The 21,370-nt window shown below is 45.8% G+C and overlaps 1 protein-coding gene across 1 annotated transcript in view; it reads left to right on the forward strand.

The window, feature by feature from the left end:
* The first annotated feature begins 4,272 nt into the window (after positions 1–4,272).
* Positions 4,273–21,370, forward strand: part of LOC144826878 (GTPase IMAP family member 3-like) — a 38,985-nt gene continuing 21,887 nt past the window's right edge. Inside the window, exons 1-2 of the mRNA XM_078685336.1 lie at positions 4,273–4,276; positions 13,249–13,314. Of these exons, the coding sequence (XP_078541462.1) occupies positions 4,273–4,276; positions 13,249–13,314 (70 nt within the window). The remainder of the gene's footprint in view (positions 4,277–13,248; positions 13,315–21,370) is intronic.

Raw genomic sequence — 21,370 nt, forward strand, 5'->3', positions numbered from 1 at the left:
GCCAGAGGCACCATGAATAAATTCAGAAATTGTTGTGGGGACCTGTAGGAGTTATAGCAGGCCCCAGCGATCAATGTTTATAAAAATTTCCCTATGTTTGCAGGGTCAAGAAAACCATGACCTCTGGGATTTTTACACAACTTGAGTCCTGAAGGTAGTTAAATGAGATGTAAGGTGTTTTTGTTCTCCAGGGTCAGCATCTAGGGTTCTAATCCATGTCATCAACGAGTGGTGCTCTCTATGAGTTGTTTTTATGACCAAAAAGCATATAAAAAGCATGCAGACACATGTTGTGTTCATTTTAGAATCCTTTATTCACATTATCGCACTGACAGATTATGCATCAAGATGAATATGCCTTATTAACATTATTAAGCAAGTTTGCACATGGTTATTATAGATGATTGTATTCATGCTCACAATGATGGTATTTTTAACATGTGTTTTGTTGATCTTGTACCTGTGACCAAGCCAATCGATGTATTCTATGTATTTATGTGACTCTCTTTAGGAGGTCTTAGGTGAAATATACAAAGTGATCTAAGGTATTTTCAATCTGCCCTATGTATATATTTGTAAATGAATGAATACTATTTAGTGGTATGTGTAATTGATGTACTTTTCTCTGTTTCTAAATAAAAAGCACTAACTGGACAAGCATTTATTGAATGTTATAATTGTGTGCCAGCGTGCTAGCCCACATCACCTTCCCTGAGCAGGTCTTGGACTCTTCTGCTACGCTACGCTCTGATAATCAAGCGCTGCAATGGGGTGTTTAATTCGGAGTAAGAGGAAATTGTGGACCTATTACTTGAGCAGGTCATGGAGCTAAAGACCCAATTTCCTACACCAGGTCATACAGCCAACCTGTGCTCTGCATGGTTAATATCCAAGTGCAGTGGACATTGCCACCCCGTAGATAGCTGGGTGTATTTGGCTAGACACCACACCAAATCCCACTGTGAATGGTTGTTAAATCCAGCAATGCAAGCTATTTGAAATGTTTACTGGCTAAGCAGCTCAGCAGAGCATCTTGTACGAGGGATAGCACCAGCTTTGTGCCAGTGCAATGCCAGGATTCCAAAATCAACTTTCACTTGGAATCCAGAGTGCACTACAATAGTAAGCATGTCATGTAGAAATAATCTATGCTAGTTATATTAATAAAATGCAATGTAACACGTCTACTCCTTTACAAAAAAATAATAGGAGATGGGAACCCCCCACAGGGCATATTACTAGAAACAGATAAAAGAAATAACAAAAAGGAAACCTACCTAGAAAACAAGAAAATGAAGGGAAATTACCTATATACAAAGTAAGAAAAGTACAGACACATTTTTATTAGACAAAGTCAATAAATGTCTTTGGTGACTGTCTAATCGTTTCAGTCCCCCCCTTACTCTGGAAGCTACATAATCAGTTGACACCTCCCTAGGGCCATGAAACACAACACTTCTATTGAGATTATCCTTACCACAATCATGAGACGATCTCTCACCGATATTCACCAAGAATTTATGATGCTTCATGTCCATTTCCTCACCTCCATCCTCATTACCACAGCAGGAACGTCCACCTGTGCACTTTGCAACACTCTTCAGATTCCACACCTTACAATTTGAGTGATTATGCAATTAGGAAATACCTTTAAAACCTTCACACCCTGCTAAACCTGGTCAACCCTTTACATACAAGTTTAGGTTTGAGAACTCTTATCCAGTTTCCCGCAGAGATATCCCTTGTCTCTTTAGGAGGATGTGAGGTGGTCCCTGGGGCCCAACTGCCGAACAACACTAAGGAATATGGGCAGTGGTTGACCATCAATGGCCATCAAGTGGAGGCTCTTAGAGACACAGGAGCCAGTGCGACAGCTGTCAAGTGTCACCTGGTGTCTCAAGAGCAGATTGTCCCTCATGCATTTTTCCAAGTTGTTGCCGCCAACAACACAGAGAGTCATTGTCCAATGGCTCAGGTTTCCCTGAGTGGGGGGGTCTCTGGTACTCTTCAGGTAGCTGGGTGGCCTGCCATGCCTGTTGACTGTTTGTTGGGGAATGATTTGGAGAGCTCACCTTGGGGAAAGGTGGAGCGGAGCACTCACTAGGAGATGTTGGGTCTGCCTGACTAGGCGTATGTGACCATGCGGCCTGAGAGGGAGGCCCAGGGACCTGCCTTAGAGAAAAGAGGCAGGGGGCATTGGAAATCCACCCCCGAAGTTCCAACGGTCCAGGAGGAGGCATGTGGTGGTGAGCCTCAGCAAGGCCTACCAGTGCAAGGGATTCGCCCTTCTCTGCACAGAGTCCTCAGACCAATAGGAAGAAGTTGGCACAGAAACTGGAATAGAAATTACAGAGTTTATTAAACCTCATGAGGTGGAACTACATTCACACAACACCCTTCGGTAATGTATGAGATAGCCACCTGAATGGAAGGAACTGGGTCCTTTTATACCCACACAGGGGCTCAAATGAAGGCGGTACAAGTACAAAATGCTGGTTTTAGGTACAAATAAGGTCATACAGAAAATGCACAGTCAACAAGTGGGAGGATCTAACAGTTGCTAATTCTGGTGAACACATCCTGACAGTTACAAACTTATAGCAACTGCTGTACAGCTGCAAGCTCAACTGAGCATTTGCGAAGGTGGAAGATTCTAAATATAGTTCGTCTCTTGGCAGATTTCAAGAGCAGTTAACAGAAAGGTAGGACAGAACACATGGCGAGCGCATGATAGCACATGGCAAACAAAATGGCTGACAGAAATACAAAATGAATTACACAAAACGGACAAGATAGTCTCTAAATGCAGGATGGCTTCCGCTAATGCTAACCTAATCACTGCTAAATTACAACAGGCAGACCCTCAGGGGGATGCCCTGGAGCCTACAGGGTAACAGGTAGCTGAACTGGGGCACCTGCCTAAGCTGATCCATTGGCAGCAGGAAGGAGGACCCTCCAGGGAAGAATTCTGCAAGGGGCAGAGAGAATGCCCTTCTCTTGTGGGGTTGCGGAAACAGGCTGCAAGCCAGGCAGCAGGTGATCAGTCTGGATCACATTGGATATACTGGGAGAATGGTCTCCTGTATATTGAGTCTAAGATTGCTGAGCCTGGGTCAGCCCATGTCCTGGTGGTACCCCCGCTCTTCAGAGCCTTCCTACTGGGGCTGACTCATGATGTGCCATTGGCAGGACATTTGGGGCAGGACAAGACCTTTGAGAGGTTTGGCACCCACTTCCATTGGCTCCAAATGTGCAAGAGTTCAGACACTCATTGCAAGACATGTCAGACTTGCCAGGCGAGTGGAAAGAGTGGGAGGCTCCTCTCCAGCCCTTCCTTGTAGTTAGCACCCCCTTTGAGCGGTTGTTTATTGACATTGTGGGGCCACTGGACCCCAAGACAGCCATGAGCAACAGGTTCATCCTGGTCTTGTTGGACAATGCCATGTGGTACCCGGAAGCCATACCTCTGAGGACAGTGATGACCCCCATGGCGGGATGGGCACTACTGGGAATTTTCTCACGAGTGGGATTCCCTAGAGAGGTAGTATCTGACTGAGGTACAAACTTAATTTCCAAGCATATGAAGTCCCTGTAGCAGGAGTGTGGGGTAACCTACAAGTTTACCACTCCTTACCACCCCCAAGGAAATGGGTTGGTTGAGAGATAGAACCGAACCCTGAAAGGCATGATTATGGGTCTTAAAGAACCTATGAGGCATAAGTGGGACGTCCTCTTACCATGCATACCATGAGGTGCCACAGTAATCTCTAGGGTTCAGTCCCTTTGAGCTTCTCTATGGTCACCCAGTGAGAGGACTTTTGAGTCTGGCCAAGGAGGGCTGGGAGCAAATTCCCAGGAAACCTCCCCAGGATGTATATAGCTATATGCTGGCCTTTAGAAACCAGAATAGGTGTTTCAGACAACTCGCGAAGGCGAATCTGGAAGCCAGCCAGGAGGAGATGAAGCGGTGGTATGACCAGAATGCCACTCTGGTAGAGCTTCAGCATGGTCAGAAAGTGTGGGTCATGGCCCCAGTGGAGACCTGCGCGCTCCAGGTTAATTGGACCAGACCATTTGAGGTGGTGGAGCGCTAAAGTCTTGTTACCTACTTGGCAGACTTGCGGTCTCCCAAGAACCCCTTGAGGATCCTGCATGTCAACCGCCTGAAGCCCCATTTGGAGAGGTCTGAAGTGGGCATGCGCCTAGTGACAGATGTTAAAATGTCGGAGGAGACCGAGCCTCTTGCTGACCTCCTGTCTGCAAAAGGGCGAGATGGGTAAGTGAATGGTGTGAACCTCTCTTCCACCCTGACCCCTGAGCAACAGAATGACTGCCGGCAGTTGCTGGGACAGTTTTCTGATTGTTCTCCCTGGTTCCCGGTGTCACTTATTGGTGCATCCATGATGTAGACACTGGGGGTAGTCTTCCTGTGAAGCGCACACCTTACAGGGTGACTGACAGGGTGAGAGCTTGCATCAAAGAGGAGGTCTCAAAGATGCTTGCGTTAGGGGTGATTGAGTCCTCTAACAGTCCTTGAGCCAGCCCAGTGGTCTTGGTCCCAAAGGCTGCCGAACCGGGTGCCACACCAGAACTACGGTTCTGTGTGGACCACCGAGGGCTCTATTCAGTCACAAGGACTGATGTGCACCCAATCAACAGAGCTGATGAGCTCATTGATCGGCTAGGGCAGCACGGTACCTCAGCACGTTCGACCTAATGTCTGGGTACTGGCAGATCGCATTGACTGATGGGGCCAAAGAGAGGTGTGGTACTGAAAATTCTGCACCCATGTCATAAACATCGTCGTATCATGGCGATTTTAGTATCAATAGACCGAGAATGACGAGTATACTATATACGAGTATTTTTGTCGTGTTCGAGTCACGAGATCACCCTGAAATCAGGGATTCCGTCCTGAACCCTCGGGTTCCATTTTGTGCATAGAAGCCATTTTGGGATTGCCCTCACATAGGCCGATGACTAAGGCCAAAACGAGTCTTAAGGACACGTACACCTTTGCTGACTTTTGTGTGACCTGGGCAAGCTGCCTCCACTGCCTGAAGCCTAACCTGTTCGGCCAGCTCCTTTTCCAGTGGCCGATCGAGATTAGTATCAAGGCACAACATACCATAAACCTTTCATCGCATACAAACCATGCCTAATCTTACACACACCTGTCTCTGTTTCTTACTTTATGACTTGCTTTACGAGGAGGAGATGCCGATTTTATTGGGGGTCCGCCGATATCTGATGAAAATGTTGGGCCTTGTCGGGTAATTTATTGTGGGCTGAACAAAACTGAAAAATGGGCTTGTCATCATGACTCTGCTCTTTCTTTGTTGTAAAAATATGTGTATGGTCAACTGTAAAATAAGGAATGTTTGCCTAAAGCATAATATTTTGTATAAAAGGGATGGCTAGCTTTGTAAGTTGGAGCAGTCTCCTGAGAATATACACCGTGTTGTACTTCTAGGATACCTGTTACTGGCTGCAGCCAATAAATTCGATCTTTGACTTCACCAAGAAGACTCTGTGTTTCTGTAGTCTGAAACAGGAAGAACTCGAAGTCTTAGGGTGTGTTCCCTGGCACCGCTGGGTTCCGAAAAACCCAGTACTTCAGTGGTCAGCTTTCTCCACACCAGATCTGCACTACCAGTTCCGGGTTATGCCCTTTGGGACAAAGAATGCCCTTGCCACCTTTCAGAGGTTGGCCAACCAGGTGTTGGCTGGACTGGAAGAGATCAGTGCCACCTACCTGGATGACATCGCAGTGTTCAGCACCAGTTGGGAAGAACATCTGCGCCACCTCTGGGAAGTGTTGTTGGCGCTGCGGAAGGCAGGCCTCATGATCAAGGTGAGTAAGTGCCAGATCGGGCAGGGTTCTGTAGTGTACTTGGGACACCAGGTTAGGAGCAGCCAGGTGGCGCCTCTACAGCCCGAAATTGAAAAAATCCTGGCTTGGGGGGCCCCCAAAACCCAGACAGAGGTGAAAGCCTTTTTAGGACTTACTGGCATTACAGGCAGTTTGTCAAGGGGTATGGCAACATTGTTGCACCCTCGATGGAGCTGACTTCCAGGAAGCATCCGAGGAAAGTGATTTGGACTGACACCTGTCAGAAAGCTTTTGAGGCCCTGAAAGCTGGCATGTGCCTGGCGCCCGTGCTCATGGCACCCAACTTATCCAGAGAATTTATAGTCCAGACAGATGCTTCAAAGCATGATGTGGCGGTTGTTTTGTCCCAGATGAACGAGGAGGGCCTAGATGAACCGGTAGCCATCATCAGTAGGAGGTTACTTCTACTGGAGCAGAGGTAAAGTGCTATTGAACTTGAGAAATTTGCTGTAGTCTTGGTACTGAAGAAGCTGAGACCCTACCTGTTTGGGACTCACTTCTGAGTTCAGACAGACCACAGGCCCCTTAGATGGCTGATGCAGATGAGGGGTGAGAATCCAAAGCTGTTGAGGTGGTCCATTTCCCTACAGGGGATGGATTTCATGGTGAACACCGCCCTGGTACAGAACACGCCAATGCTGATGGCCTGTCCAGATTTGTCCGCCTTAGTGATGAGAACTCCCAGGAGGTAGGGTAGTTCTTCCCACATTTCAGATGGAGGGGACATGTATTAGAACTGGCACCTTGACGTGGGTCTCCCTTCCATTTTTGCTGTTGCCTCATGTGTTTTTGCTGGCGTTAGATGCTTTGGGCACTGTGCCACTACTGTCCAGTGCCACCGTGCAAGTGCTCCCTATTGTAAATTGATGTATGGATTGGTGATTGCATGATTGGCTGGTTTGGTTTACTTGTCAGACCCTAGTACAGTGCACTGAGTATACCCAGGGCGTGTAAACCAAATGCTACTGGAGGGCTTGCAGCACTGGTTGTGCCACCCACAGAAGTAGCCTGTTAAAGTGTGTCTCAGGTCTGCCATTGCAGAGCCTGTGTGCAGTTTGGTACTGCCATGTTGAATGGGCACAAGCAACCACTTGCCAGTCCGTAAACCTTCCCTTTTTTTCATATCAGACACCCCTATGGTAGGCCCAAGGGCAGGGTGCTTTGTAAGTATAAGGTATGACAAGCCCTCATGTGTGTGGCATGTCCTAATAGTGAATTACAGCCATTTTCGTTTTTCACTATTGCAAGGCTATCTATTCCCCATAGGCCAGAATGGGCAGTTTGATTATGACATCTTCTAATCCTAACTGACTCAGAGAACTAGGTAGAAATTCGAGTTTAGTATGCCTGAACTTAGAATGATAAATTGCACCTTTTAGTGAATTTGTTTTTAACATTCTGTGTTTGAAAATACCACTTTTAGAAAGTAGGTATTTTCTTGTCTAACTATCCAAGCCTGCCTCTACTAGGTTGTGTATTCCTTGTCTGGAGTTTCAGTGACAGGGGATGGGAGATTCCAGGAGACAGGGTGAGTCAGTGCAGGCTGAATAGAGAGATATGCATCTAGATAGGTGGGAGGAGTTGGACCTGGGACCTGAATAGGGCTGTGCCTTCCCTCGACAATGCTGGCTCCACCTCCTGTGAGGCGTCTGATGTCTCTGCCCTGCACTGTGAAAGGAAAGAAGGAGTCATGTAAACAGAGTGCTCTAGGACTGACCAGAACTGGTTTGGAATAGGCAAAGGCCTCTCTGCCTTCAGAGCACAAAGAGAAACTGTGTATAAAAGAGGGGACCCAAACCCCAGAACCTTAGATCACTTTTGGACAACAAGAAGAAACCTTTGATGAGGAGTGGAACCAGAGAGACTGAGGAGAGACTATCCCTTAACTGAAGTGCTGCTTGGGGGATTGGCCTACTGTGGTTGCCTGACTGCCAAAAAAAGGAGAAAGGAACTTTGTGTGTACTTTCATCAACTTGGAAGGATCTCCAAGGGCTTGAGAAAAGAGCTTGCCTCCTGCTGAAGTCTCAGGCACAACAGACTTCACCCACCAGCTCCCCAAGAGTTCTTTTGAAGTGCCTGCAGTTGTGCTGGACTTTTTGACAAACTGCACATCAGAAGGAGCTGGAAGCGGACTCACAAGCAAGAAGCGTGACGCAGAACCGCCCCTGCCGCTTCCCAACACTAGAGACCCTCGCATTGCCGGAGAAAAGGATCTACGTCACAGCAGATGCCGCTGCATCACCTGGAAGCGTGTTTCAGGGCCTGTCGCGGCCCCCAAGAACCGCTGAGTCATTGCAGGGCCCCCTAAGTGCCTTGCATTGCCGGAGAAGAGGATAGATGTTGCAGCAGACGCTGCCGCATCACCGGGAAGCAAGTTGCAGGGCCTGTCGCGGCTCACATCATTGTCAAAGCACAGCACATCGCCGGAGAAGAGGATCACGTTGCAGCAGATGCCGCCGCATCACCCTGAAGCGTGTCGCAGGACCTGTCGTGTTCCGCATCAAGAAGAAGACAACATCTTTATTTCTTTGCACCAAAACTTCATCGTATGACGGCTTTGCTCGCGACATCACCACCGAAGCGCAGTAAAAAACCGATACAGCACCTCCCCTTGCAGAGAAGATCTAATGCATCACCATCCCCTATGCAGCAGTAGGGAACTGGCACATCACAGTTCCTGTGTGTAAGGAACTGACGCATCACCTTCCCTGCAATACTTTTGTTGTATTGCGCTACGCATTTTAAGGTACATTGACTCAGAGTGTTGCATTTTACATCCAAGAGAGAACTAAGCTAATTCTACCATTTTAAGTACGGTACTGTGGATTTTTGTCATTTGTGGTCGTGTTAAATCTATATAAAAGATACTTATTTTTAATATACAACCTGTGTGGTGTCCATCTGTAGTGTTGTCACTGTATTACTGTATGTGTTCACAAATGCTTTACACACTGCCTCTAAGATAAGCGTGTCTGCTCGTGCCAAGCTACCAAGGGGGTGGGCAGGGGTTATTTTAGGAATGTACCCCATTACCCTGACTAGACGCAAGGGTCTATCTTTGTCACAGGTATCTACCTATGCCAACTAGGGACCCCCAAAGCTAACAGTATTTAATGGTTTTTCTTCTTCACTTACTTCCTGTTATTGGGGCTGTATAGACACATAAAGAGTCTACACAATGCCACTACAGAGAACTGAACAACGTACTCAACATATTCAACACAACTCTAAATGCAGTGGGGTCGTAACTTTCTAAATACCATGCCCCCCAATCTAGTGCAATATTGGTCATATGGAAAGTGACCTCTGCCCAAATTATTTTAACCTTAAAAAACTCACAAGGAGCAACATATCCTCCCCTAAGGTTGAGCATATTAAATGTCTCTCATGCACTCACTTGTGTTCGGCCATACCATCAGGCATGTCTACCGAGTTCTGACAAGGGTCGAAAAAAGACATCAAGTGCTTACGTTCATCTTAAATACCCGCGTGGTACTCAGGAAGGATGATATAAACTAGACCATTGGTAAATTGCTATTGACCATTTGTTTGACGCCCTCAATGTATTACTTTTCCGTATACATTTTGGAAGGCCGCCGTTTGTTGCGTGCACAGCGTAAAACCATATTTCTGGATTTGTATTGCTAGGCCTCTAACCTTAGCAGAGATATAACTTTGGACCGCAAAGATCCGGCGCCATAATGGAATCTCATTATTTGTGTCAACTCATACATCCCCTCGTTGTTGCAGATCTATCTGCTCATTAACATGTAATTTTGATTGAGAAAAAGACCTTTTTTAAACCAATCATGTTTTCACCTGTCACTCTTATAAACATATGTGCACATATCCATATTGGTCAATAATCATTGTTTTAATTCCTGTTGTGCTTTACCTCTTGAGTAGAGGTCACCTACACGTACTAACATTTCTAAACATGTCCTTTATATTCCCAACAACAATGATGTTATTATGAACAGTACTGGTCTGTAACAATCCAGGTCAAACTTGACATAAATCTAGAACGATTGGATGCACAAATGACAACCATCACATGAGGGCATAACAACCTTGTCTTGGCTCTCCTAAATGTGTCTAATAACTATACTGAACAACCCAGTTTCATACATTATAGAATTAACAGGGGTCATATATATTCACATTTACATTTTACTAAAAGAAGTACATCCATCAAATTACAGAAAATAGTGAAACGCACTATCTGAAATGAGACCCATGTACACAGATCTCAGTTTGCAAATCCATTTTGCTTCTTACTGTTGAAGGGAAACTTCCCTGCCCCCTCCCGTTTGACTTTGGAGATACTACATCAATGGCAAGGAAGCTGAAATTTGCCCTGTCGTTTTCGACTTGCATTGGTGTGACGATAGAGAGTAGGATACATCCCCACTCAGACATGTTCTTTTCTGTTCCTGTATGCGTGTTTTAGTGGGCGTGTTGAGCTGCCTACATACATCTTCCCACATACACACACACTCACATAGACAACAAAGGATGATGAGCAATTTAAATAGTGTCTTATATAGTATGTCATCTCAGTGTTGCATTTAAAACTTTCGCTTTTCATACCCAAGTGACAGATATAACAACCACCACTCGGAAAGAAACCCTAACATCGTTTTAACCAAGTGTCCTGCAGTTAGATATTTGGCCGTGTGTAGCTGGGGCAGACCATTTCCCTAATGGTCCTACATCTTTTGCATATTACACTTGTTTTTTCACCAAGAAGATGTCCCCCTCTGTGTACATGCTTCAGAAAGCCCCAGTGTGTAAGTAAGACTTTAACGACTTCCTGATAAAGGGTAGAATTTGTTGTAATAAAAGAGACACATTCTATTTTGTTCTTAGTTTTTACATTTAATGTGTTTCACCATGTAACTTTTTCAGCTCTAGCTACTGCCTGTTTCAAAACAGGCTTCTTACAGCCCCTATTAATCAGCCCTGAATTGTTTGTTCTGTATGTGACTTGCACTGGGCATCCTCATTGCAATTTCTGCATATCCGGATCAACTCACCATAAGGAATTGACTGTTTTGTGCAGGGAGGGCGTGCACTTTGTGAAATGTAAGAAAATAATGACTGCTGTCCCTTTCGGCTCTTTGAGTTCAGGTGAATGCTGATGTACTGCTTACTGCTACGTGGAGCCGCCTTCCCACATGCGACTGCTGCTTGATTTATATTTTTCTTACTAGTGTGGATTTTCCCCTGTTATCCATTTCTTACCTGTTAGTAAGCCTTAATTTATTGGCACTCCACTTTCCCCAGTGCACTTCCTTGGTAAATTTAGATGTAGGTGGCACTGAAAACAGTGCCACAGGCTCTTAAGTATTCGTTAGTTACCACCAAATACTATTCGGTGGTAAATAACGATTTCCTGTGTACATGCACATCTGTGCATGTACATTTGTGCCATTTGGCACACATACAAGCCGTAAGAGCATGTATGTGTGTGACATGGCACACAAGTTAGAATCAGGGGTGCAACAGGGTGTCAAAGTGATAACCTGTCCCCCTTGACAATTCAGTTATTTTACCAAATCGGTATTTACTGGTTCGGTAATTGCCATTGATTCCTATTGACCAGTAGAGGTAGTTCTAAAAAGAACTGTTTTATTTTTTATTTATTTTTGGGTTGCTTGAAAAACGGTGTAAAAAATGGTCTTTATAACCAAAACAATTGTTCAACATGAACAAACTATGAACAATAAAGAAAAAAACTTATTTGGTGCACTTGTGGCTCCTGTTTTTCTGCAAAATAACTTCTACGGACTGTTGTCCAAAGGCAACTAATTTATTGCACTGTATGCACTGCATCATTAGATTTTTCAATTCCGGCTGGATATTGGCAATCGTGGAAGCTGGCATTGGTGGTGCTGTTGAAGTACTAGGAGCAGATCCCTGCTCTTCAGATCTACGCACCACAGCTCTTGCCCAATTGTTGGGGTGCATATTCTTAACATGGCGTTCCATGCTATAGGTTCCAAAAGAGTATTGTTTATTTGGATTGCCTCTTGACAATACTGTGTCACAGATTTTGCATGTGACATGCGGTGCATTGACTTTATTCAAACCCTCTGGGAATGAAAAAAACTTCCAGACTATGGACTCTTTTTTAGATGGATGGGGGTCCTCTTCCACAAATTCTTCTGAAGAAGAATGTTGTGATTCCTCACGTTCAACCATTTCCAAACAAGCCAGGAGCTGTTGAAAGTAGATGTTGCTTCTCTGAAAGCCAAAGAAGAATGATGAACATGGGAGGGGTCTGTCTACAATTGGAGTAGGAAGTATTATAAACCAATAAAATGTCTTGTGTTCAGGTCAAATGGTAGAACGTAATCTTACGGAGCGTTTACGTAAGCTTACGTAAGTTTACGGTGCGTTTATGTATTATTTATGGAGCGGTTACGTCATCTTACGATGCGCTTACGTAATACGCACCCTCGCGAGATTTATAATTGCTTTAATAAAGTTATATATGGTTTAAATTAACATGTTCTTTATTATCCCAGATAATGTATACCTTTACATTGTGCAATGAATACGTAGACATAACGATTTAAAGGTTTTAAAACTTTCGGGGGTAAGCGCTCGAAGCTTTTACGTTGCGCGGACGGAGCTCTTACGTTGCGTGCACGTCCGACGCACCCTCGTGAGATTTGTTACTATTTGTTACAGTGAGTTCGTATGTAGTAATTGGTATTGGTGTGTCAATGGTTTCAAGAATGGTAGTTTGTATTTAAGACTGGGTGTATCAAAGGTTAGATTAGAGTGTGAGGAGGTGCATCGTATTATCACATGAATGATGTCATCAGTGATGTCATCAGTGATGTCATTTGAGATGTCATCAGTGATGTCATCAGTGATGTCACTGACCATGTCATGAATGATGTAATATGTGACATCATCAGCAGTGGATTGCGGGTGCACGAAATATAGTTAGTCCAACTAACTATATAGGAGCAATTTCAATGGTTTTTTAAATGCTAATACCTAACTATATATGACCTGAAACCTATGGTTTTTTCAGTGAATATATATATATGTACATTTGCAACTTAACTATAACAATGTTTATAATGAAATGTGCCTACTGAGTCCATGAGAAGCTTTAATTGGTTTACTTTACCATGTCACACCTCTGTGTTTCCTTTTAAACTCTCTTAACATTGATTTTCCTTGAAATGGCACCGTACAACAAATATTAAACACTGGAATTATTCGCTGAAATATCACTTTCACTTTCAGTGAATATGAGGATGGATTTGGTTATCCTTCTTTTTAACTACTTAGGACTTTCTGGCCACATCTGACTTGGTGCTCATTTCTCCTTGTAGGTCCATCTTCATCTGCTCAAAACAACATCATGGGAACTCTTGGGTCAAACAAAATAGATCAACAAGGTAAGAGCATGACCTTTGTATGCACTGGTAAAATGCCACTGTATGGCACATTTCTGTTCTGCAAAGTCATAGCAGCTTGGTGTAAGACACGCCTGCATGATGGACGGTAACCATGGTGCACTTATGATCCTACTTTGCTGTGTGTGAATGCAAGAAAGGACCTCACATCCACCATTGGATTCAACCTCATGTAGTTCTGTTCCTCTCGGCCCCAGGTGCTCCTGCTTTTCTAACCTGTCCCCTTCAGAGGGTGGTTGTGAACTTTCTAACCACAATGAAAACCATGAGGAACCATGCTGGGGATGCAATGAAACTCAGATGTAAACTGGCAACAAATAGACCTCAATGGCACTGGAGCCAAACACCCTGATTCTAGGAATATATTGATTTAGTTGATTGGGAGACAATCAATTCCAGGAATAAAAATTACTGATGCACTTTTGTCAGTAAATGAGCTTTTTTGTTTTCGGTATTGATGCAAGAATTATTTTACTTTTTATAACGGAGCTGTAAAGATGTTTGATTAGCTTCATCAAGTTTATTTACTTATACATTCATGTGGTCACCTTATATTCGAGTTTTTGAAATCTAAATCCCCCAAAAAGATAAAATAGGATTAGAATTAGCATACTATCAATCAATCAAGTCACTTATAGAGCGCACTACATACCCGTGATCGTCTCAAGGCGCTAAGTGTATTTGTTTATTGCATTTGCAGATCAAGTGTCACCTGTGTTGCTAATTCATTTTAAATATCTTTAGAATTCTAAAAACATTCACCCCTTCACACTGCCCAATAACGTCCATTGTTAGAACCTAGTTCACAGAACTTTGCACATCGGAGGTTCAGATCGGTGAAACATCTGCTTTCTTTTGATTGGCCGTGCTCGATTCTGAAACTTTCACTGTTTTATTATTCACATTGTAGGCCTGGATTCACTCCTATTATTATAGTAGGTTAGTAGCCCAGGACAAATGGGGGGTGAAGATATCAAGCTCCCTGATTCAGAATGGGGCCCCCAGAAACTGAAGCACTGTTAAGATATTTAAGGAGAGACTCTGAAACACAAAATATACATTGAGACTGTTGAAATGTCAAGAGTTATAAAAATACAATGTACATTGTGTGACTTACCTTTTGCTCAGCGTTGAGAGGCTGTGACTAGCCCTTGTCCTACCAACAATCAGGCTGGGAGTCAAATCACCAAGTGGAGGCTCTGGGACTGCCGTGATGCGGATGTAATATACATGTGAGGTAGCTGATAGATGGTAGATGCTAAGGGGCTCATTTATGAGCCCCTGCGTCACTTTTGAGCCACCAGTGTTTCACTTTTTCTGACACACCAGTGGCGTAAAACATGTGCCATGTTGTGCCATATTTATGAAGTGATGCATCTAGATAGGTGTGTGACTTCGTAAACCCCTGCGCTACATTATATCTGTGGCAGGTATAATGTATGCAGGGTGAGTGTACCCCCACAAAAAAGGGTAAAAGGAGTGGCGCAGCGAAATCTATGAGATTTCACTGTGCCACTTCTAGGACGCCAATGCGTCAAAACCTTATGCCTGCCTCATGACAGGCGTAAGGCTGATGCAGGCCCTTTCACATGGGGTTTGCCCCATGTGAAAGAAACCTTGCTGGAGTTGGTTCAGGTTTCCGACACAACTCCAGCAATGCGACACTTTTTGCACTGACAGAAACGTCAGATATACTGACCTATCTGTCCTTCCTTGCGACATGATGCATCATATTGTAAATATGACGCATCATTGGTGTCGCAAGGAATGTGCACTGAGAAGTTGTGCAACGCTGCTTCTCGTAAATGAGGCCTTAAGTGAGGAATATCAGAATGGTAGAGTGGACGCATCTGTAGCAGTCAATAAACACACAAACAGAAAAGGAGCTGACAGAAACAAGAGCTAAAACATCAGCAGCAGTAAAAGAGAAGGAGCTAATACAGGGCAGAGAAAGTCAATGTGGAGGACACATTTTTAATGTGTGCAAAAAATAATGTATTTCCTAATGACTTTGGAGCAGGTTTATGGATCCATACAGCACCTGGCAGACTTTTTTATATTGTGCTTACTCTTGCTGTTTTGAATTTCATGCAAAGCCATCATAGTGGAAACACCTAATGGGTGGTCAAAAAGCTGCATTTCCCATTTCAAATCTCAATGGATTCCTTGGTTTCCACTATAGAAAGTAACACTAAGGGGCCATTTCCGATCTCGGTCGCAAGGGCTCCAAATCGGGTTCGAGATTAGCGTGTCGGATTCTGAGGCTGAATTTCCGCCCGGTTCGTACACAGGTCCGGATATCGAAGTACGATGCAAACATGCGTGATATCTCCGTCTGAATCATTTCCGGGTCCGAACCGCTCCGTACGTTTCAGCCACAAGATAACCGTGGCGCGCAATGGAGGCAAATTCCGACCGAGCAAGTACGATGCTCGATTCGGACAGCCGGATTGAGTCAGAGCTTCCGGCTCACAATAGCTCCCGGAGCTGGACTTTGGGGGTCTGCATCGGACCCCCTGTTACCCGGAGCCTTACGGCTCTGACACAGGGGGAGACCCATGGGTCTCCCCAACACAGGCATGTACGGTGTGGATGGCACTGACGCGTACCCACTGTAGGGGCGCACCTGTCTATATCGTACCAATTCAGCCAACGGGAGCCCATGTATGCATTGTACGACCGGCTCCCATTGACTTCAATGGGAGTCCGATCTAAACGAGTCCAACAGCATGCTGCCGCACCGTACTCACTCGGTCGGACTGCTGGAGTCCGGATCGGTCGGAAAACACCCCAGATCTGGCTCGTTCGGAGTGATTTCCGACCCAGATCAGAATCGGCTCCTTAATGAATCAGCCTGAAACCTGAAAATGAAAATGAAATTAAAGTTTATATAGTATTCCCAGTGAAGGGAGCGAACAGCCGGTTTAGCCGAAAGGTGCTTTGACATTCCCAACAGTAGACTGTGTGTTTCTATGAAGTTTAAATATGTTTTATATATATGCCAAGGTGTACTGAAGAATGAGTGGGTGTATAAGTGTCTGGATGGATGATTTAGTAGATGCATGACTGACTGTATAAGTGAGTAATTAAATGTGTCTTACTGAATGCATGGGTTAGTGACTGATACAGACATCAACACACTTTAGTTTGTCAGTTGGTGTGTAAGTGGTTGCATGGGTTGGTGAGTAGCTAAATGAGGATCTATATGGGTTATTAATTGGTTGTCTGAGTATCTGTATGGGTGCCTGAGTGTCTGTGTGGGTGGGTGGGGGGTGTGACTCTGTGCATAGATGTGTGAGTGGATAATTCACTGGATATATGTGTTCAAGACTGTATCTGTGAAGGGCAGTATGGGTGGGTGAGTGTGTGTATGGGTTTGTTGGTGAGTGAATGGATGCCTTAGTGGTACATGTGTGAGTAACGTCATATGTGAAAGCAGTACATGTGAGTGTTGGAGTGTATAAGTGAATAAATGTGGGAGTGAGTGATTGTGAGAGTGGCTGTATGGATCAGTGTGTGCTTGTATTAGTTATTGTATAACAGTGTAAGTATGTGTTAGTATATGTTTGAATAGGTGAGGTGGTGTGTGTATAACTGTATAGGTAAGTAAATGGGAGTGTGATTCTTTGCATGACTGACTAGGAGTGTGAGTAACTCTATGGATGAGTGGCGGTGTGCGAGTGTCTGTATAGATATGCGAGTGCATATGATAATGCCGTATAGATGATTGACTGCATGTATGAGTGACTGTATGAGTGAATGAGTGGATATTTGTGTAGACCTTAGAATTAGTGAGTGGGTATGTACTAACTGGTATTGGTGTGTCTATGGTTTCGAAAATGGTAGTCTGTATTTTAGAGTTGGTGTATCAAAGGTTATATTAGGGTAAGAGGAGGTGCATCAGATTATCACGTAGATGATGTCATCGGTGATGTCATAAGTGATGTAATTTGAGATTTCATCATTGATGCCATCAGTGATGTCACAGACCATGTCATGAATGATGTATTGTGTGACGTAATCAGCAGTGCATTGAGGGGGTGAAAGTGATAGTTAGCTGGACTAACTATAACAGCTGAATTTCTCTGGTTTTGCATGAGTAAAATGTCTATCTAACTATAACGTCCCTGAAACCTGTGTTTTTTTCAGTGATTGTCAAAGGTTTTTTAAATGCTCATTTCTAACTATAACGTACCTGTAGCCCATGGTTTTTTCAGTGAATATATACTCAAACTACTCGCTGCGCGAGAACACAGTGGGCACTCCAGACAGGGGTAAGAAATGTTCTTTTTATTTAAATATACAGCGTGCCAGCTCCCTGATGGGTTTAGCATGATTTCTGTCCTCTACGCCTTATGACTTTCAACTTCTGCTCCTTTTTCTCTAAGGGCCATATTTTTCCTGTTCCATTTTGGTCTTTTACGCCTCCTACATTTTTCTCCTCTGATTCTTCCACCTGTTTATTTTTCCCTTTTCTCTCGTGCCACTGTTTCTTTCCCTTTTTCTCGCTCCACCTCTTGTTCCCAATTCTCTGGTTTTCTTTCTTCTCTTTTCCCTAGTCTCTACTCCACTCTATTTACTTTATCCGTCATTCTTTCCCTACCTGCCTTTCTCTCATCTTCAGATACCCCTCAACCCTCCTAAGTTTGTTCCTTACACCTTATAATCCTGTTTCTCGTTTCTCTTGATTTTCTTCCTGTTGATAGCTTTCTCCATCTGTGTCTCTCTATCCTTCCTTTCAATAACCCCAACACTTGCCTCTCCTTCTTTTCCTTTGTGCCTCGCAGCGCTCATCTGTTGCCTTGTCTTAACTACCTTTCCTCTCCCAAGAAAGTAGTGACATTTACATACAGTACAGGACAAGAACTGCAGTGCCACAGTGCAAGTGCTCCCTATTGTAATTTGATGTATGGATTAGTGACTCCACGATTGGCTGGTTTGTTTTACTTGACAGACACTAGTACAGTACACTGAGTGCGCCCAGGGCTTGTACACCAAATGCTGATGGTGGGCTTGCAGCACTGGTTGTGCCACCCACAAAAGCAGCCTGTAAAAGTGTGTCTCAGGTCTGCCATTGCCGAGCCTGTGTGCAGTCTGGTACTGACATGTTGACTGGGCATGTGCACCCAATTGCCAGTCCCTAAACATTCCCTTTTCTTCATATCAGACACCCCTATGGTAGGACACACCCTGATGTATGTGGCATGTCCTAATAGTGAATTACAGCCATTTTCGTGTTTCACTATTGCAAGGCAACTATTCCCCAAAGGCCAGATTGGGCAGTTTGATTATTACATCTTATAATCCTAACTGACTCATGGAACTGGGTAGAAATTTGAGTTCAGTATGCCTGAACTCAGAATGATAGTTTTAGTGACATTGGTTATTGAAGTCTGCCTCTGCTAGGTTGTGCATTTCTTGTCTGGAGTTTGAGTGACAGGGGCTGGGGGATTCCAGGAGACAGGGTGAGTCAGCACAGGATGATTAGAGAGATCTACATCTAGATGGGTGGGAGGAGTTGCACCTGGGACCGGAATAGGGCTGTGCCTTCCCTCCACAATGCTGGCTCCACCTCCTGTGGTATGTCTGATGTCTCTGCCCTCCACTGTGAAAGGAAAGAAGGAGTCATGTAAACAGATTGCTCCAGGACTGACCAGAACTGGTTTGGACTAGGCAAAGGCCTCCCTGCCTTCAGAGCACAGAGATAAACTGTGTATAAAAGAGGGGAACCAAACCCCAGAACGTTAGATCACTTTTAGACAACAAGAAGAAACCTTTGCTAAGGAGTGGAACCAGAGAGACTGAGGAGAGACTATCCCTAAGCTGAAGTGCTGCTTGGGGGATTGGCCTGCAGTGGTTGCCTGACTGCCAAAGAAAGGATAGAGGAACTTTGTGTGTACTTTCATCATCTTGTAAGGATATCCAAGGGCTTGAGAAAAGAGCTTGCCTCCTGCTGAAGTCAAGAGTTCTTTTGAAGTGCCTGCAGTTGTGCTGGACTTTTTGAGGAACTGCGCATCGCAAGGAGCTGGAAGCACAACTCACAAGCAAGAAGCATGACGCAGAACTGCTGCTGCTGCTTCACACCTTGAGAGCACCTCGCATCGCCGGAGAAGAGGATCAACTTCTCAGCAGACGCTGCCACATCATCGGGAACCGTGCCGCAGGGCCTGTCGCGGCCCCCAAGAACTGCTGAGTCATCACAGGGCCCCCGATGTGCCTCACATTGCAGGAGAAGAGGATCGACGTCACAGAAGATGCTGCCACATCACCGGGAAGTGTGTTGCAGGGTCTGTCGCAGCTCGCATCATTGTCAAAGCACCACGCATCACCGGAGAAGAGGATCGACGTCACAGCAGATGCTGTCGCATCACCGGGAAGCGAGTCGCAGGACCTGTGCCAAGCTACCAAGGGGGTGAGCAGGGGTTATTTTAGGAGTGTACCCTTTTACTCTGACTAGATTCAAAGGTCCCTGTTGGACTTTGGCCCTTAGGGCAGGTTCACCCCTAGACTTTTTGCCGTTAAATGGTGACCTGGCAATGGTGATTTTTGGGATTCTGCGCACTTTCACTGTGTCCCAGTGGAAAGTGCGTGCGCACTCTAAGTGCATGTGCTGAGCTAGGCCTGCCCGCCCATAGGAATGCATGGGGAATGTATGTGTCCCTGGTAGTTCCTGATGCGTGGGGTGTACAGGCTTGAGTCTGGTATGCGTGAACTCGTGAGAGTGAATGCTTCGCAATGGTGTGTGTTGCATGAGTGTGTCATATGTAGAAATGCCATTTCCAGGAGTTGGCATATTAGTGTAAAATATGCCTGGAGCGTGATTGGCTGGAGCTGGCTGGCATGCCAGGCTCCAGAATGTCTGGATGGGTCTGCCCGGTGGTGAGTGTGAGATTAGCATGAGTGATGTGTGGGAGGAGTGTACCTGTGTCCTGGATGGGCTGGGTTTTCCCCACACAATGCTGGCTCCGCCCCCCTGTGGTGTGTCTGATGACCCAAGCCCTGCCAGTGAATAGAGAGGGTGGTTGAGGTAAACAGAGTACTCAAGAACCAGCTGCGACTGGTTCCGCCCCCACCCTGCACCTTCAGACAAAGGGAAATGGTGTATAAAAATGGGGCTGTGTCCCCACAGATGTTGTTCTCTTCCAGGATCCTGAGGGGGCTGCTGCTGCTGTCGCTGGGCCAGAGGACCACCACTTGGGGTGTCTCCCTGCCTGGAGACCCAGTGTGCTGGCTCTGGGCCCAGCCTTGCCCCCCCCCCGCCTGCCCAAGGACTGCTGGGACTCTGCCCTGCTTGCTGAGGGCACCTGGGAGCGCTTTATCTTACTTATAGCGCTTAAGAGCGCTTTATTTGGCTTGTAGCGCTTGGGAGCGCTGTGCCTTCACCCCAGCGCTGAGAGCGCTTTACTTTTCCTTTTTGCGGCTGCCTACGCCGATTTTAAAGTCCCCTGGCAGGTGCCCACCCTGCCAAGGATCTTGCGCTGTACTCTGCCACTAGCGCTGTGGGAGCACTTCATTTATCTCTAAGGCCGGTGCCCACCCGGCATTATCACTGAGATTGTCCCCGTGGCCGCCCGGCCGCGACCAGGAAGTCAGGCAGGCCGGGGGCGGTACTGCGGGACACGCGTCATTCCCCGGGCCGCGCTCTGATTGGCTGCCGGCCTGGGACAGGAAGGAGGAAGCCAGAAGCTGCTGGGAGCCGACCCCGGGATCCGGTGAGCAGGAGAGAGAAGCCGGCGTCTTCCCTTGTCCCCCCCACGGGCTCCCAAAGCGAGGGAGAGCCCAGGAGAGAGAGGACAGAAGTCTGCAGAGAGCCCCGAGGAGCGGGAGCTCTCGTGAAGCAGCCGCCTGCCAGACCGGTGAGTGGGGCTCTGAGGGAGGCGGTTGGGGGGTGTGTCGGGCACGCTTTCGGTGCCGCCCCCGTGACCTGGGCCCCCTTCTCCCTTCATTTCGTATGTGAGCCTGAGAGGCTCAAGGAGGGCATTTGGTATTTCGAGCCCAGAGAGGCTCCAACGTCGTGGGGGCATTCTGGCTGCAGAGC

The sequence above is a fragment of the Lissotriton helveticus genome, chromosome 4_1 (genome assembly GCF_964261635.1).
Source record: "Lissotriton helveticus chromosome 4_1, aLisHel1.1, whole genome shotgun sequence".
Classification (NCBI taxonomy): domain Eukaryota; kingdom Metazoa; phylum Chordata; class Amphibia; order Caudata; family Salamandridae; genus Lissotriton; species Lissotriton helveticus.